This window comes from Neolamprologus multifasciatus, chromosome 8, assembly GCF_963576455.1.
Source record: "Neolamprologus multifasciatus chromosome 8, fNeoMul1.2, whole genome shotgun sequence".
Classification (NCBI taxonomy): domain Eukaryota; kingdom Metazoa; phylum Chordata; class Actinopteri; order Cichliformes; family Cichlidae; genus Neolamprologus; species Neolamprologus multifasciatus.
This window is the reverse complement of record NC_140446.1, coordinates 8,369,740-8,389,213: the sequence shown is the minus strand read 5'-3', so window position 1 is coordinate 8,389,213 and position 19,474 is coordinate 8,369,740. Positions and strand designations below refer to the sequence as shown.

At 39.3% G+C, this 19,474-nt stretch overlaps 2 protein-coding genes across 2 annotated transcripts; both read right to left on the bottom strand.

Moving 5' to 3' along the window:
• Window positions 1-7,635: 7,635 nt before the first annotated feature.
• Window positions 7,636-12,207, bottom strand: LOC146512410 (uncharacterized). The gene is made up of 3 exons (XM_085169499.1): window positions 9,448-12,207; window positions 7,786-7,902; window positions 7,636-7,669 (listed from the first exon to the last, which is right to left on the bottom strand). Exons 1-2 carry the CDS (start codon window positions 12,142-12,144, stop codon window positions 7,897-7,899), a joined length of 2,703 nt encoding a protein of 900 aa, XP_085025625.1. The 5' UTR covers window positions 12,145-12,207; the 3' UTR covers window positions 7,636-7,669; window positions 7,786-7,896.
• On the bottom strand, window positions 12,203-18,427 carry LOC146512409 (uncharacterized). Its single transcript, XM_085169498.1, has 2 exons — window positions 17,703-18,427; window positions 12,203-17,200 (listed from the first exon to the last, which is right to left on the bottom strand). Exon 2 carries the CDS (start codon window positions 16,211-16,213, stop codon window positions 12,203-12,205), a length of 4,011 nt encoding a protein of 1,336 aa, XP_085025624.1. The 5' UTR covers window positions 16,214-17,200; window positions 17,703-18,427.
• Between the last annotated feature and the right edge of the window lie 1,047 nt (window positions 18,428-19,474).

Below are 19,474 nucleotides of genomic sequence, written 5' to 3'. Positions count from 1 at the left end.
GATGTAAACAACATGAAATTGATCCATCCTGCCTTGTTCTTGCTCATGGGAGCCTTAGTACCAATTCGTGGCTCAAGAGTTGGGAGTTCACCTTGTAATCGGAAGGTTGCCGGTTCGAGCCCCGGCTTGGACAGTCTCAGTTGTTGTGTTCTTGAGCAAGACACTTCACCCGTTGCCTACTGGTGGTGGTCAGAGGGTGGCGCCAGTGTCCGGCAGAGAGGGTGGCGCCAGTGTCCGGCAGCCTCGCCTCTGTCAGTGCGCCCCAGGGTGGCTGTGGCTACAATGTAGCTTGCCATCACCAGTGTGTGAATGGGTGGATGACTGGATGTGTAAAGCGCTTTGGGGTCCTTAGGGACTAGAAAAGCGCTATAAAAACAGGCCCATTTACCAATTAACCATCACTGAAATGCTACAGCCTAAGTATTGATGCTGACCATGTCCAGGTCTTTATAACCACATTGTCCAGTAGGAGTGTGCTATGTCACAAATTTCAAATCAGCTACTTGAGCATGTCAATGACTTCACTGTACTCAAACGGTCTCCACAGTCACCAACAGACAACCTCTGGGATGTGATGGAATAGGAAATTCAAATGATGGATGCAAAGGTGTGATGCTATCATGTCAATACAGATCAAAATCTCAGAGCAATGTTGAATCTGTAAATAATACAGAGGCTGTATTTTTAAAATTGTTTATGTAAAAAATAAAACTTGAAACTAGAGACTCAATCTAACAAAGGTCAGAACCCCTATCGATTTTAGGATTCAAAACATAGCATGTTCTTTATTTTTGAGGACAGACTCCTCAGCAGGGAGGATAACAGAAGTGTATATATTTCTGGAGGGATGTTTAAGGAGTTGTGTTGTTCTTTAGTTCTCTGAAGTCCAGCAACAGTCCTTGCCAGGGCAGTTCCCCCTTACCATCAATCCTCTTTTTTCTTCAGAAACTCTTGTGTGATTTTTTTTTTCTTTTCTTTTTTTTTTTGCACAGTGCTTGGATCATTATCATGTCAGAATTTTTCCGTGAGGCTCCTGGAGACTGGGAGTCATCTTGTCAGCCAGTATTTTGGGTGATTTTATCTCATCTCTTTCATCTCCCCAATACCTTTTCCACTCATGCAGCCACATATCATCACACTCAGCTCAGTGCTTCACTGACAACACTATGCATTCACTGCGGTATCCCTGGCCAGGTTCATGCCAAAACATGCTGAATCTTAGCTGAGCACATTTATTTTGGTCTCATCTAACTTAACAATGAGCTGTCGATATTCATCACATTCTAGCAAGTTTTGTCGAGCATTTTTTGTACTTATTAGCAAGTTTTCTTTTCCCCCTTTTTGGATATTGTCTATAGACATTGAGTTCTGCAACTTGTTGTACAAACTGTAATTTTCATTGTCAACCCCAGTGCCAAGTGTAAAGCATTTTGCTGTTCAGTTTTCAGAACTAGATGGTGCAAATAGTATCTTTGCTGTCAAGTCAGTAGCATTGGCACTGTGTCTGTGAGTGCCGACACAATGGTGCATTTTTGCTGCTGCAACTGTGTTTAGAGTCATTTTTATTTGGCAACAATCTTCCAGTTTCTTCACCGAGCAGCTTTATAATGTAATTTTTCATATTGTCTGGTCAAACTGCAGTTGGCCTCAGTTTGGATGCAGTGATCTTAGTTGTTCTTGCTTGCGTGTCAGTAATCATAGGTGTAGTCACTTGTCATAATGAGTCTCTACAGTTCTGACTTTTTAAAGTATCTTGATTATTCATAACAGGAAGTACTCTAATTGTCAGCTTATGAATAATTCAACAATAAGCGGTGATACAATTTTGAATCACTTAACAGTGAAGTGATAATGTTTTCAGTACACAAACTGCATGTATGTTTAAAAATCAGTCCTGTCAAAACTACACAGCATCACTTGAAGAAATGAGTTGTAGTTGTTATAGTGACTCTACCCAATATTGTACAAGTTCTAGAAAAACTGTGTGCCTGTTGCATTTTTTTGATCTTCCTCTCCCAGTCGATCTGTGTCGATGTCACTTTCCCCTAGCTTTAGGTTTAAACCTATTCTCAGACCTCTTGTCTAACTTTTCTGCTAACTCCGAGTTCAGTAAGGTGCACAATACAGCCAAAAACTCTCTTGGACTTGTCAGAGGAATCGATTGGGTAATGCTAATCTGGACTCTATGCTGATGAGAGTTGTCATCGACCTGTCACAAAGGTCCATAAGTGAGAATTTGCCTGACTGAAAAGGCAGCAGGGTGTCAGAGAGGGGGAGAATTTTGTTTTCTTGTCTGCTTGACAATCAAACCTGTTATATTTAAAGACAAGGAGCAATCCCCCGAGGAAAGCTCTATCAAAGTGATTTGACCCATTGAGTGGCGGATTGACACCCAAGCATCGTGTATACTGTATGTGTTGATGTGTGTATGTATGCAGATGTTTTGTTGTTTTGGTTTTGCTTGTTAGTTTTCTGTAGTTATTTGTAGTTTGTCCGTATCAAATGAATGATGTGTGTGGAGTCAGTCAGCAAGCTGTGTCACTGTATCTATCCCTTAAGAGTACTATAGGCCAACAATAACAAGGGCCACGAGATGGAAATGAAAAAAGCCATAATTAGAGGCACAATGAAATCCTAATGCAATTACACGGATTTCTTTCTGCAGAAAACAACAGGATTAAAGTTTAAATGACTTATTTGCAAAGACAAGCAATATAACAGTCTTCAGCCATGTTATCGGCGTTTGAGGGCACAGAATGCAAAATTCATCATGCATTATTAATAAGTTTTATATTAAAAATAATATATGCACGCTTCTAGCATCTCCCATTACAGAGTGGAATTGGAGCTATTGATTAAACATTTCATGTGTGCAGCTCATCATATGTTTGTTCAAAGACAAAAACAAGAACTAGGAAAACAGATCTTGACAATAGTGTGGCAGATAGTCAGTTTTTACTGTTGTTATCCTGTGGCATATAGAAGGCTAAAGTGCTAAAAATTACACAAATACAAACACTTTTTCAGAGATTTTTTATCTTCTGCCACTTGTCCGGCAGAAGATGGATCTGGTCTCTCTGTGACCTGCAGGGACAGCAGTCTAAGCAGAGAAGCCCAAACCTCCCTCTACCCGGACTACCTCTTTGTCCTCTCCCGAGGAGACAACAAGGCATTTCTAGCCAGCTGAGACATATAATCATCTCTCCAGTGTGTCCTGGGTCTGCCCCATGGCCTCCTCCCAGTAGAACATGCTCAAAACACCTCAGTTAGGAGGTGTCCCAGGAGGCATCCTAGCCATACCTAAACCACCTCAACTGGCCACCTTTTGACGTGGAGGAGTAGCGGCTCTACTCCAGGCAAATTCTTAGGCTGAGCCCAGAGACTATTAAGAAGAAGCTCACGAACTCATTATTTCAGTCACTACAGACTGTAGAAAACATTTATTCAGTCATTGGTCACTACCCACAGCTTGTGACCGCAGGTGAAGTGTCATAATGTCAGTCCCAACCAGTCACAAGCTTTGATCATATTTAGCTCAACAGCTGCCACCAAATTTACTAAAAAGTTACTTTTAGCTAAGAGTAATTGTGAACTAGAAAGTGCATTTTCTGAAGAAACTGCAGTGTGAATGCTTGAATCTGAATGTATGCACTGAAATGAATTAATTGCTGAATTTTGAGTAAAAAATTTTGAATGGGATAAAAAAAACTGAATTTTTAACCTGAAAACCAAAGTGGTGAACTGCTAAATGCTGACATTTACACAGAAGAAGTTGGAAAATAGCTGAAAATGTTTTAAAGGTAAATGAGAAAAACCTAAGAAATGAGAAAATAAAATTTTGGGTCAGAAAACATCTGAATGAATATTAAAAGTTCATATTCTTTGAATCGCTGAATGACTAAAATGTGATCCCTCCACTTGGATCCACACAGTTTAAAAATTTTAAATGTCTGAGCTTTCAAAGACACAGTGTTGGAAAGAGAACAACGATGGCGACGTTTTGAGGGTAAAATGATGGCTGTAGAGCAAACATTGTGGACACAGAAGCAGTTGAAAGAGAAGTGTTTAAGATGAATCTTGGCAGAGTGAGACAGAGCTCGTTAGGCAGGCAGGTGTGAGCCTAGTTGCTGTAGTGACTTCACCCAATGGCTCCATACACAGGCATACAGACATGCACCTCACTTTTGCTGCTTAAAATGAACAGAAAAGTCGGCCCCAAACAAATTCTTCCCAAATGAAAAGTACACGTTGTATCGACAAAATTCTTTCACCGTAAGCACCAGCAATGTCTAGTCTACATAATTCTCAGTTTTCATGGGTGTGGAGTTTATTATATGGACGTGGTGACAGTGTAAAGACAGCCTGTACTTCTGATTTTAAAACGAACTTTCTTAGCCATTTTAACATTAGAGTCTATGGAAGAGTTGGAGGGAGGAGGCTGTGCATCGGTGACATTTATGAAAGAACCATAACACCTATTACTATAATAAACACATTGGATGAAAGAGGACAGCGATGGCTAGATTTTGAGGGTAAAATCATACCTGTAGAGCAAACGCTGTGGACACAGCAGCAGTTGAAAGAGAAGTGTTTAAGATGAATCTTGGCAGAGTGGCAGGCAGAGCTCGTTAGGCAGGCAGGTGTGACACGCACACAGACATGCGCCTCACTTTTGCTGCTTAAAATGAACAGAAAAGTCAGCCCGAAACAAATCGCTCCCAAATGAAAAGTACACGTCGTATTGACAAAATTCTTTCACCGTGAGCGCCAGCAATGTCTGGTCTACCAAATTCTCAGTTCTCATGCCGGTGGAGTTTATTATATGGACGTGGTGACAGTGTAAAGACAGCCTGTACTTCTGGTTTTCAAACGAACTTTCTGAGCCATTTTAACATTAGAGTCTATGGAAGAGATGGAGGGAGGAGGCTGTGCACCGGTGACATCTATGAAAGAACCATAACACCTATTACTATAATAAACACATTGGATGAAAGAGGACAGCGGTGGCTACGGTTTGAGGGTAAAACCATACCTGTAGAGTAAACACTGTGGACACAGCAGCAGTTTTAAAAAAGATTTTAAGATTAATTTTTTCGCTCCTCTCACTCTAGCAGTTGAGCTGTCTCACTCTAGCCCCAACATTCCGTCCCATACACACTCATTATAAACTCTGAAACGGGTGAAAAAACATCATGAAACTTAAACTGGAACTGAAGAAAAAGTATAATAGATATTGAAAAGATAAATACAAGTTGAATAGTTGAATGTCTTGTCTTCGTTTTAAAGTTTGAATGGTGGCTCTATGTCAACGTGTGTGGAAGTAGTAAGAGTTTAAAAATGAGTAAGTTGAATGAGGATTTGAAGGGTCTCCCCATTGAAATACATGGGAAATTTTTGTTGAAAAAAGTTGAATAATTTTAAAAATATAAATGTTAAAAATGAGAAAAATAGAAGCAGTCATGTCCAAAAGAAGAGGAATCTAACGGTGTTTGAATGGTTTTTCTAAGTTGAACGGTTTTGAAGGAGATAGATGCCAAAATACGTACGGAATATATAAAATAGAATAACTAGAAAGTGCATTTTCTGAAGAAACTGCAGTGTGAATGCTTGAATCTGAATGTATGCACTGAAATGAATTAATTGCTGAATTTTAAGTTAAAATAAAAATTTTTCATGAGCTGGAAAATACAGAATTTTTCACCTGAAAACAAAAGTGCTGAACTTTTGAAAGCTGATTTTCACACAGAAGAAGTTGGAAAATAGCTGAAAATGTTTAAAATGTAAATTAGAAAAAGATGAGTAATGACAAAAGAAACCCTCTGAATGAATAGCAAAAGTTCATATTATTCTAATCACTTAAAGAGTGGAATTATGTATTATAAATCTCTAATTCATAAAAAATATAATAATAAAAATAAATATAAAAACAAATTTGTTGAATTGAACTGAAAAGATGAACAAACATTCTGGAGAAAATACAAGCTTTAATATACAGCATAATGTTTTTCAGACATATACACATGTGTATATCATGTTTAATGATATTACATACATCAATTTGTTTTGCATGTCATAGAAAATAACATAAAAATCTTAAGTCATATTTTACAGCTTCTTTCTGAAAAGGACTTAAACTAATTCAACAAATGTTTTTTTTTTTCAAAATAGAATAAAAATCATTTTAAAAAGAGACGTTTGCAATGTTCTAAGGTGTTAATAATCTGATCCTGTCATGTGTCTGTTCAACTTTAGTTTTTGGCGCAGACTCCATTCTTAAAGAACAAATTACAAAATAATAAACAAATACAATTGAAATTAAAGTAGCTTTTTTTGTTAAACACTAAATAAAAATAACTAAATTAAATAAGTAAATAACAATAATAAGCAACATATGAAATACATGAAAACAATCCTGAACCTTTAAACTGTGTTGGTTTCTTAGAACATGGCTGAACAGCTGTTTCTATCAGTCTACTTAATCTACTGATCTGTCTACACATCTTTTTATTACTCATTCTTTTTTATGTTTTAATGTAAACAGAGTCCACACAGTGGTAAAAGAGAACTGTATAGAGATTTTTGAGTAAACTCAAATGAAAGCCTAAGGTGGTGACACAGTTTAACACATGCAAATAATCAAATAAACACATTAGTCCTTTTTGTGAACATGGATAAATAAGTATCAATAGTTTACAGTATTGTTCAGCCATGCCACTAAATGCTTTTTTACACAGTGTTTTAACCTGGGCTTAGACACACAGTCCCAAATTTAGTTATCTCAGTAAGTCCTTGACTTTGAGTTGTGGTTATGACTAATTATTATACACAAGGCTTTATCTATCTGAACTCTAAGGACACAAATATGAAAAACCTATACTTACCAGCTGATACCCCACACTACACACTAGGTGTGCCATGTGACCTGAAACTTTGGTACAAACTCATCATAATCATTCTGTTAACACTGTTTTTTAACACTGTTTGTGTTGCTGTTCAGCAGTTCAAAATGTTTTAGATTGGATTACGTGGAATGAATTTGAGTTCTCTTGGGGTTTTTGTGTGTGTTTTGGTCTTAGCAGATTTTTTCTTCCATACTGTTAAATTCCAGTTACCACATTTCTGGTCATATGACATCCCAAGTCCCCAGTTAAAAAAATCCCCACAGTTAATTCAACATTAAAACAAAATAAAAATATGTTAAATAAATAAATAAAGGTTTGCTCTGTGTTGAAATAGTAAATAAGCATACACTGTACAGAGCACTAACAATGAAAACAATCCTTTAGCCTGTTGATCAGAGAGAGGCAGTCATTATGTCCATATAAAACCTGTAATCAAAGAGCACAACGTTTCTGTGAAACTATAAAGTCCCTTATGATCCTCATCATGTCCAGTGACTTCAGAGTGGATCCTCCCTGTCATCCAGCCAGTGTTTGATGTGTTGCAAGCAGCACAGAAGCAGGATAGCTGAGGACTTTAAACGAAGAGCAGAAAACAGGAACATATGTAGTTGTAAATGTAAATATCAGTGATAAAATAATAAAATAATGAAAATGTTAACTTACACACTCATTTAGGGAGGCTCTTGACACTGCACAGAGGAGGCACAGTCAGTCTGACAATGATGGTGATCTCCAGGGATGTTTTCCTGCAGCAACATTCCTGCCAACTGGCCATATGATCCAGAGTAGTTGGTTTGTAATGAACAGAAAGGTGTATATGTTAGGTAGTGTGCACTTAGAGCTGGTCCTAAGAAACAAACACATCCTGTAATAAACTGAATACCTGTAGTAGTGCTGCTGCAAATATGAAGCCCTTCTATCATGTGTGGTTTCAAAGAAGGTGTTTTGGAGGCTCAGTCACAGAAACTGTGCAGTCTGTTCAGTCCTGAGTGTCTCAGCTCTGAAAGGGATGGATCACAGAGGGAAACACCTGAGTACAGACATTACAATACACTCAAAATAACACTCCTAAGGTCAAGTGAAAACACAATTTAAACACTTTACAAATAATTAATACATGTTTTCATGGAAATAATGTCATTAACCCTTTTTGTTGTGAGTAAATCTCACCGACTGCTTGTGGGACAAGCTAGAAGGAAGACAGAATGTCTCCTGTGCTCCAGATGTGAAGTCTCACACTCTGGTCGTACGGCAATGAAGATGGTGATGATGAAGCCTCTCTGATCTGTGGCATTACAGTTTCTGGCTGCTATGTGCTTCACACTGTTGGATCTTACATGTGAAGCTTGGAGAAGACACAGGAGAACTGTGTCTCTCTTAACAAAAAAGAAAAAAGAAAAAAAAAGAAACCTAACAACCTCCCACCGCACCCCATCCCCCCACTCAACTCCCACCTACCCACTCCACTCAACTCCCCAGCCTCACACCAACCAATGTCTATACAAATGTAGGGTATCAGCTGGTAACAAAAAGCAAGTGTTACATATGTAACACTGCTAAAACATTTCTGGCCAGAAATGTGCAGTTATGAACCCAGACCCACCCTGATAAATGCACTGGCTGAAACATGATAAAAGCTCATAAAAATGTATGTTTCATCGAAAGATTTGTCCAAAAATATAATTGTATACTTTTGAAAAAGTTTAAAGATTATAACCAACCGAAATCAATAACATTTTTGTAAATATTATTTCAAAATAGAGGCACACATAAACTGGCTTAACTGTCATTATTGCTGTAATTAGGTTTTTCTTTTTTCTTTTTCTTTTTCTTTTTTAAAAGCAACCGTTAGTCTGTGTTGTTCTCCAAGAAACAACGAAGAAGCTGTTGAACATTTATTTGTTGTGTGGGCAATCCTCTGGTCCACCCTCCCTCCCTCCCAGCCACAGTGAGACTGGGGCAGCCTGGCAGGATTTTGAAGCCTGGCTGCAGAGAGGATATGCCTACACTATTCGTTTTAAACTGGTATATTTGATTTTTCTGACATTCATAGATTACTGATTTTTAGATTTTCTGTAATAAATAAAATTGTTATATTTTACTGATATCGTTACTTAATTCATTTAATTGTATTTTATGTAAACAATTCAAACATTATACTGCAATGCAGGGCGTTTTTTCTTAAGTCAACCTTTAAATATCGCTCTACTTTCTTATGTCATTCAAAAATATAGAAATTACTTACTGTATTCAAAGATCTAGATCATGAATCATCACAGGACAATACACAGTATACAGGGTCATGGTAACTATGGTAGGTCTTCATGACTCCAGAATGGAGACATCGCTCTGGCTGAGAAATGAAAATTAGGTCAAGCAGTGTGTTCTTCTCTGTGGTAGGGGCAGTGATGACCTGTGCGTATCCCCTAGACTCAAACAGCTCCATGATTGGTTTATTTGCACTGGATAAAACATTCTCATTAAAATCACCACAAACTATGATGGGATGACAGTCCATGATCTCCAATGAGTCTAATAGGCTTACCAGGTTTTTCAGGAATGGCCTCAGAGTGTAGTCTGGAGGTCTGTACACAACTGCAATCAGTGCACTGACTGGTGCTTCAACCTTTAAAGCCAGAAATTCAAGGTCAGTTACATTATGGATGTACTGTTTTTCATGCACTTGAATGTCACTTTTCACATAAACAGCAACTCCACCACCACTTCTGTTTGCCATCTGGGGAAAGTTTGTGTAGGACAGGTGTCTGTTGCGTTTGAACAAATTGTAATTTTCCAAGTGGAGACACTCTGCGACAAAAGAGCCCCGCAGGTGTGTTTCTGTTAGGCACAAAACATCTGCTAGACACAATTCATGGTGACTCTTGATGTCATTAATGTGAGCTGGCAGTCCCTCTGTATTATGATGAACAATGGTGAAAACGTCTGACCTGCTCAGTGTTTGTCTCACGTGTAGAAGAGGCATCATGTCATCAAGGTTGGCTTGTCTCATGTTCTCAAGCGCTGCAGTGATTTCTGGGTTGGTGAATATTTTTTTCTCCTCCATATCAAGAAGATACAGTCCACTGAGAGACGTCACTCTACTGACAGCTACGTAGGCCATGCCGGGCTCAAAAATGCTCTTAAGAGAGACAACAGCTGATGTGGTTGTCATACCCTGTACCTTATGTATTGTACAAGCAAAGGCCAGCTTCACTGGGAACTGTCTTCGTACCACTCCTTTCTGCTTCAGATTCTCTTCAGCTCTCTCAATGTACACCATGTCGTCTGCTGGTGTGCGGTTATTCTTTCCAGATGTCTCATTATCCATTTTAAGTCCAAGCTTGATGATGTGTTGGTCATTTTCAGAGTAAACTACTCTAAGTAGTATTCCAAATGCGCCATTAACCAAACCATTTTGTATGTCAATGTTTCTGGTGAGCATGACACGAGCTCCTTCTGCAACCTTCAGTGTGTCTGGTAACTCGTTTTTACCTCCTTTCAATGGTCTGTCTTGAAGTGCCATTCTGCCAGTTCTAGGATCTTTTCTATAATCATCTGCATGGATATCAATGACATGAGTATGGAGCAGAGCCAGTGTTGAAGAGTTGTGTGCATCCACTTCTTTATTAGTTGCAAAAATGTGCAACGCATCAGTCGGACAAAGGGCTGGTTCAGTTATGGCCTCTGACAACAAATCTCTATCTGCTTCGCAAAGCTCATCCAACTTTCCTTTCACACGAATTCTGTTCAACATCTCAGCAAAGACAACATCATCTTTCTGACGCATAATCTCAGTCAGAGTGATCATCTGAAAATGCTCCCGCCACAGGTCGATCTCGGCCGGGTCGTGCACACAGAGAGGTTTAGACTGTCGCACTGGGGGTAGCTGATAGAAGTCTCCAACAGCAATGACTGACATGCCTCCAAAGGGTCTCCGAGTCCCTTTGATCTGTTTGAGTCTTGCATCTACGTATGCAAAGAGATGTCTTGACACCATGGACACTTCGTCAATGACGATTATTTCAGCATTCAAAAGTTCTGATCTGACTTCATCCAGCTGATTGCCAAGTCCCTGAATGGGAGGTTTTAAGCTTCTAGGCAGCTTGAGTAGAGAATGCAGTGTTGTTCCAGAAATGTTAAATGCTGCAGTCCCAGTGAAAGCAGTTAACAGGACAGTGGGTTTTGATATGTCAACGTCGTCTGCATATCTGGGTACTTTGCTCAGTATCTTAGATGCTTCTGAGTAGATGCATTTGATAAGATGTGATTTTCCTGTTCCAGCACCACCATTAATATAAAAGAAGAACTGCTCTGGATTTAGAGCACAGACTCTTTTAATGCACCAGTCTCTAACTGCATAAAATATGCAGGCTTGCTTCTTGTTCAGATTCTGAAACATCTGACGTAACAATGTGGGATCAATAGCAGGGGGTTCCCTGATGGCTCTGACTTCTGTTGAAGCATCAGCCTGACGGCTGTAGTCGGGCACATCTTCCTGTTCATTTTCATTGTCTCGCTCTCTTTCTTGTTCAACAAGTGGCAACCTTACGAGATCTGATTCAGGTGCCAGATTACACCATTCGTCAGTCACACCTCTGTTCTGCTCATATTCCTCAACAGCGCTCTCGATCTCCTCACTGTTTTTCTCATATTTTTCTCTGTTTCTTTTGACAATGTGTTGCACGTACTCAAGACGGTCAGTACCTGGTAGCTGTACACAGCCAGCACCATAGAAAGCCTGATAGGTTGGCAAAGATGGCGTTTTCAGTTCGTGGTCTGAACGATGAGGAAGATACAGTTTAAGCAGTCTTCCGTAATATTGCTCTGGATGTTTTTCTTGTGAGCAGCGGTGAAATCTGATGATAGCAGGCTTATCGTTTTTGCGCCTTTGCACAAACCCCATCTCATTGAGAAGGGGCAAAACATCTTTACCTTTTGTCTGTTGGCCATAGACAATCCTGCAATTAGCAGCAAAGTCTGCCATGCACATCTCCTCAAACTCGGGTGTTTCAGGTCTGGCTTTGTATTTGTCATTCAAAGATGTCATCCAAACATTGGAAGACTCAGGTGTTGTGTTGTCCAGAACTGACAGGGGACGACTCATTTTCACAGGATTATCATCAGTTGGTATGAAGATTACAGCACGTGAACATTGCTTCATGTGAAGACCACATGCACGAGCAACACACTCCTGTGCACTGATCTCTCGCTTCTTTGAATATGCCTGCATGACGGCTCTCATTTCATCGCACTCATTTACACTGTCCTTATGGGAGTTCTCAATGACAGTTTTCAGGTACTCAGATAGCCCGCCCTCTTGTTTTTGATATATATTTCATTAAATAATTTGCAGCGCCGAAAGCATCTAAAACAAAGCTTATGTCGATATTACTGTTCCAGGCTTCAAGCAGATGTGGATTATAGCCATTTATCCAAGAGTCTTTTGGATCACGCTTTAGTATGATCGTACTCCTTGTGTTCATTTTATTCAGGTATCTCTCATATTCTGCATGCGTCAACTTGCATCTTGCCAAGAGCTGCTCTAAACTCATGGAAGCAGTTTCAGGCTCATTCAGCAGCTGGTTCAGTGGTCTGAGCTTGTTCTTTGCTGTTTCTACTTCCAGTGCATCATCCTCACTGGGTCTTGTGATCATTGTCTCATTGCAGGGTGGTTTAGGAAAACCAAAACGGCACCCGGAGTTTAAACTCCTAAAGCACGTCTTTGTGTGGTTCTTACTATGTTTTTGCACTTCTGTTACTTTCTTGTACAATTCAGGTTGTTTATGTGGATCAGGCAGCTGAGCTGTGATGTATTTGTTTATAAAATCAACAACAGTTTGCTCATCATCCTCCTCAAACACAGGAGCACCTTCTACCCACAGGAGACAGTGTATGTGTGGGCTTCCTCTGTGCTGAAACTCAACTCTGTAAAAGTAGTCAATGACTTTGCCAAGTGGCTCTGCAGGAGATAAGAGTAAATCTCTGAATAAGGCTTCAACTCTCTTGTCAAACATGCGCATTGTTGTGACAGGATTGCTTCTCAGGATGTCACACTTTGCCGACCAGTCGAGTCCTTCAAAATTCACTTGTTCACCTTGCTGCCTTGTTATTGCCTCAATCACTTCAGGCCAGCGCATTTCAGCAGCTGAAAATGTGCAAAAGAACGTGGGAGTTCCCAACTGTCTGATCATGGCAAAAAGATCTCTTGTTGTTTTCTCCCAATAGGCTGGGGTTCCTCTCAGAGGCTGCATGAATCTCACTGCATCTTTATTTCGCACCAGTTTCTCCACCTCATGTTTATCTTGTAACATGCCTGAGGTTATTTTTCTCCCATCTCTGGTCAGAGGCTTTGCCTTCCTTAACTGTATTGTCATGCTGGAAGTAGCCAGGTGTATTTCAGTCACAAACTGTGCAAAGAACAAATAGTTTGTGTCTTTGGCAAAACGATCATCAATGCAGAAAAGTCTTGATTTGAAATACCCACTGGGGGATACTTTGATCAGCCTTCTTTCATCAAGTGTGTTTTGGCCTGTAGGAAACTGCACAGGGAAGGCCATGGCCTCCAGTTTAGGTGTTTTGAAAAAACTTATTGGATTGTTTCTCTCTGCTGGAGCAACAGAGTAGATTCCTTCACTGAAACATAATATCTCCTCAGCCACATCAGGGGGCTGCAAACAAGACTCGAGTGCAAAACCACCATTAGTCAGTCCATCTGCTTGCTCTGAATCATCTCTCATCTGTTCACGTGGTTGTTCACCATCACAGGGTAACATGTCAATATCCTGTTCATTTTTATTTTGTGCTTCACTCAGTGCATTTTTCTCACAGCTGTCAATTTCCATTAAATCAGCCTCATCATAATCGTCCTCATTCATGTTTTCATCATCATCATCATCCTCATCTTCATTAGGAAGTGTTGGATCACACAGCTCAGCATCATCTCTGATGCTCACATCCTTATACTGTGGATGAATCTGCTTGAGTTTATGCAGTGCTTGCACAAGTTTAGACCAGCTTACAGTCTGAAACAGCTGATGACCTTTGTAAGACAAGCGTCTCTTCAGTTTTACTCTCATCACCTGAGAATTAATTCTCAATCGAGGTAGTGCTTCAACAGTTTCCTGTACCTCTGATGGGACACAGACCACATTTCCTCTAATTGCTCTCTGTCTGCCTTTGGGAAGAGGAATAATCTTGGCAAATGGTATGCACTTGGCTATGAGATGTCTCTCCAGTATGTTGAGATCAGACAGTTCAGGTGGAATATCAGCAAGATCCAGTTTATTGGCAACAGCAAGTGCTGGCATAGATCCATTTTTAAGATGATTGTGGCAGGTGTGACAAATCCACTCTCTCTTTCTCTCATCAGGCACATTGCACTGCTCATTTCTGCAGTTTTCATCACAAACATGAACAAACCTTCCTGTCAAACATGTTGCAACCACATGTGGGTTTTTGACATACTTTGACCTTGTGCAGGGTCGTACTTGGTTTGGAAATGAAGCCTTGAAACACACAGTACATGGGTATGATGGTCCAACTTTGATTTGTGATTTGAACACAGATATGGCCTCTTTGATCACACTGTTGTCACTCTCTTGGGTTTGTCTGTTCACCCATCTGTATTTCCTTTTTATTTTCATTGCACATCTCATTTTGTGTATAATCCTGAATGCTTGATCACTTTGATACCTGTCTCGCATTAGTTGTTTCATTAGTTGTCTGTGTCTCACTCTGAATGCGTTATCACGTGCATAACGCTGAGTCACTCGAGATCTCTGTCTCTCTCTGAATTCTGGGCTCTCTTGATACCTTTTAGTGATGTAGTTTTTTTGTTTTTGTCTAAATTCAGCATCAGCACAATAGCGTCTTTTAATATATTGTTGACGTTTCTTTCTGAATTCGGCATTCTCACAATAACGTCTTTTCAGATATTGTTGATGTTTCTGTCTAACTTCAGGATCGATTTTATATGCCTTGCTTGTGCAAGATTTTTTCTTTTCTTTGTAATCTTTATTTGAAGCATATTTTTGTCGTTCTTTCCTTTTTTGGTTTTTCTTTCGCTGATTTCTGGATTTCTCTGATACCATCAATCTTCTTTTCATTTTTCTCCTTCGCTGTTTATTAATTTTTGTCAGTTTACAGATGTTTTGTAAAACTGTATCAGAAAGATCAAAGGCAGCACCATTTTTTATTGCAGCATTTGCAGAGGAATTTGCTTCATGTACAGTTGCATCAGAGTCAGTAGGTGCCACAGCAGTGGTAGCTGTTGGTCTGCAGACTGTGTCTGGGATAGTATCACTCAGGTTGACTGTGCTCATACTGTAGAACTGCACAGGCTTCAGTTCATAGGTACAAGAGGGTGATATCTCCATCTCTTCATAAGAATCTTGGAGCCTCTTAATCATGTCACTCAGGAGTGTAAATTTCAGCATCACAGCCGTACCACGATCACGTGACCATAGTGGTAGAGGAAGACCACTGGCTGTTCTGGAGTGTGGATCAAAGAAACCATATTTGCCTGATGTGGATCTGAACACTGCGATGCACAGTCCACTCATAATCAGTAAGGCATACTGCACATCTGACAGCAGGCAGCTCAGTCCTGCTTCTAAGCTGAGAAAGGTATCTACTGCCTCCTCTGGAGGTTCTTCAAATGTCCCATACCGGGAAGGCTGTGTCATGTCGACATGATACATAGACCTGCGAGCATAAACTTTGTCTGGCAACTCATCGGTTGCCAAATGAATACTCTTGGGGAATCTTTTCTTGGCCTCTTTGTACATCACATCACCTTTATCCAAGACCAGATTAAGGTCAGCTGTAGTCATGTTTTCATTCTCATGAAGGAAAGCAAGAAATGTGAGAGAGTTACATGTGCACTGACTGTTTCTGGAGTCTCCATATTTAGTATGTGCCTGGCTGTGAGATGCACAGACATGTATTACAGAGGGCTGGTTTTCAAAGTTTACTCTTTCTACATGAGATGGTCCTGCCACATCACTGTGACGGCCTCTTTTCACAATATCAGCATAACCCACCTGTGGGGCACTTGACACATGTTGTTCATTAAATTCATGCTGCAGTCCACTCTTTACAGCATCAGCATAAGATACCTTTTGTACATGTGCAGGAACATGTTGACCTGCTTGTTTAACATTATCAGTATTGGTCTTTGTAGACACACCGTCTTCTGCAGAGCTCTTAGGAAAATCACACTCAGCTTGTTCACATAGTGGTACACTATGAATCTCATGGAACTTCTTCCAGCGTTGTTTTGCAGCTTGTGACTTTTTCTGCTTCCTTGGCATTTTTACACAAGTGTTTCTCTTAGTCTTTAGAAAATATGTTCATAAAATAAGAGTGGCACACACCAGGAGATGTTTTTGTCTTTATATTTCACTTTTTATTTTTCTGAAACAGTTGTCTTTGTTTGACAGTTTGTTCTTCAGTCGAGAGAATAATATGCACTCTCTTTATTGGCTTGGCACAACTTAGCAGCAAGCCCAGAATGAAAAACAGGTAGAGAGAAAATTTAGAAGAGAGAACAGACAGAGCAGGAGAGACGCGGCTTGGAAATCACAATCTAACCGTGAATTCGAGTTTTCTTTGTTTGTTCAGTTTGTTCTCAGGGTAGAGGCAAAATATGCACTCTTTATTGTTTTATTGGCTTGGCGTTTTTCAGCAGCAAGCCAAGAGTGAAAAACAAGTAGAGAGAAAATTTAGAAGAGAGAACAGGCAGAGCAGGAGAGAGACGGCTTGGAAATCACACTCAAACCGTGAATTAGAGTTTTCTTTGTTTGTTCAGTTTGTTCTCAGGTTGAGGCAAAATATGCACTCTTTATTGCTTCAATGGCTTGGCGTTTTTCAGCAGCAAGCCAAGAGTGAAAAACAAGTAGAGAGAAAATTTAGAAGAGAGAACAGGCAGAGCAGGAAAGACACGGCTTGGAAATCAAACCGTAGAGTTTTCTTTGTTTGTTCAGTTTGTTTTCAGGTTGAGGCAAAATATGCACTCTTTATTGCTTCAATGGCTTGGCGTTTTTCAGCAGCAAGCCAAGAGTGAAAAAAGGTAGAGAGAAAAATTAGCAGAGAGAACAGACAGAGCAGGAGAGACACGGCTTTAAATCAAACCGCAATAAGATTCTTGGTTTGGCACAATTCCGCACAAACCACAGAGTGAAATACAGATGGAAAGAAGGAAGAGACAACAGGTGGAGCAGGACAGAGGATAGAGGGGATGGGGGGTTGGGATGTGAGAGAGAAGACTGGAGGTCTGGTCCTTGTTCTTCTTCTGCACACTGTGAAAAAAATATGAAGAAAATACATTAATTGGACTAAAATAATATCACATGCCAATTGTATAAACCAAATATGTTTACAGCAACTGTGACTACTGAAACAAATATTCAAGCTAAAATTTTCTTGGATACCATGTGCAAAACGTTGGAAAATTGTGTATTTTTTAAAAGAATACATTATGAGATTGTCAGCACAAACTTAGAATTCAGCAGTTTGAATATAAATTTAATTAGATTCAACAATAACATTTTTTAAATTAGATTTAAATAATTTCTTCATTTTAATTACTCATTGTGCATGATTAAATTAATCATTAAATAACCACATACAGTGAGACTACAAACATGTAAAAAAATATTTTTTTAGCCCAAGTGTTAAACTGCACAATTGTGTATTTATTATAAAATTGTGTTTAAGGGGCCTAACACAGTTTGAACCCTTACTTTAGTCAGATTATGCTTTTATTTTGGTTGACTTCTCTTAAAGTGTGTGCACACCTACCAGGCAAAGCACTGATGTCAGTCAGGTTCCTGAAAGTGTAAGAGAAATAATATGTTAGTTTTCTGTACAATATTAGCAGACTAACAGAAATACAAAGCTCACTCGCCATGATACACTGAACTTACAGTCAGCAGGTTAATCATAGAGTAATATAGCACACCAACTGACACAGCAGCCATTTTATCATTCCAAAAATTAACTGAAGGATTTTCCGTTAGACTTCTGCTAGCCTTAGCATTGCTACTAGAGTTAATACTGCAGCTAGCGTTAGCATTGGTACTAGCATTAGCATTGCTGCTAGTGCTAGCCATCTTACTGTTAAAACTAAGCCACACTGGCAATAACAAAGCTCATTTGTTACTTTTGTCTTACTGACTGCCAATAACTATCATACGAATAGCACAGAAATACTTTTCTAGACAGTTAACAACTGCTAAGGCTAGCGTTAGCATTGTTGCTAGCATTAGCATTCGTAGTAGCATTAGAATTGCTGCTAGCGCTAGCCCTCTTACTGTTAAAACTGAGCTACACTGGCAATAACAAAGCTCATTTGTTACTTTTGTCTCACTGACTGCCAATGACTATCACATGAATAGCACAGAAATACTCTTCTAGACAGTTAACAACTGCTAAGGCTACCGTTAGCATTGTTGTTAGCGTTAGCATTGTTGCTAGCGTTAGCATTGTTGCTAGCGTTAGCATTGTTGCTAATAGTAAAACTTCATAAATCTTTACAAATAATAGCAAAGGTAGTTCTTTTCTTCTTCTTTTTTTTTTTTTTTTATCTCCGTTGAACTTTAAAAGCACTTGCCATGTCAGTTTAAATGTCAAAAATGTATTTTTACCATCACAAAAAAAAAAATACAGTGTAGCACTCAGTGTATTGTACTTACCACAGCAGAGAGCAAAGCAGAATGAGAAAGTTGGCTAGTGATGGGTTAAAAAAAGATGAGGCATTCAGGGGTTGCTTGGAAATTTGACTGTCACTTTCAACAGCAAGCTAAAATGACATCTGTGAGCATGAACGTGTCTATGTGATGGTCTGTGTGTTTGAGATAGAGAGAGAAAAATACACTAGACTCATCACCGTACAAGTAGGTACTTTTTTGTGTGTCAGTGAGTATCAGCAAATGATGACATACACAGAAAGAGGTGAACTGGCATCTGACCTATGGGCACAAATTGTGGTCATAAATATTTTGTACTTGTAAATCGGTTTTGTACTTGTAAATCAGGATTTGTATGTGTAAAAAGAATTTGTGTGTGTAAAAAAGATTTGTATGTGTAAAAAGAATTTGTGTGTGTGTAAAAAAGATTTGTATGTGTGAAAAGAATTTGTGTGTGCGTAAAAAAGATTTGTGTGTGGACTTACCCAAAAAAATAAAAAGTATGAAATTCTGCAAGTTACAAGTACGAATTTACGATGACCCTATTTTTCTTCCTTTCATCTGATTGGTCAATGTCATGTCAATCACAAATGTAACAATCCAGTCAGAGAACAGATGGGTTTGGCTGTCGGAGGGGCGCTTTTTTGAACTTGAGCTTGTTAGTGGGGAGATAAACTATACAGACTATAAAAAGAGACATTAAATGAGGTTAGATTAGTTGAACTGTGGGAAAATCCACTACAGGTAAATCGTTTCAGCTCTGATAATCCAGTGAAAAACAATTATTCCTAATGTCTGCCTCCAGCTACCCAGATCTGAACCACCAATCTGATAACGACAAAATCTAGAATATCTACTGTGTGAGTGTCTTTCTATCTGTGTGTG

Coding starts and splice junctions, on each gene's coding strand:
- LOC146512409 (XM_085169498.1), bottom strand. CDS start 16,213: ATGCCAAGGAAGCAGAAAAAGTCACAAGCTGCAAAACAACGCTGGAAG.
- LOC146512410 (XM_085169499.1), bottom strand. CDS start 12,144: ATGAGAGCCGTCATGCAGGCATATTCAAAGAAGCGAGAGATCAGTGCA.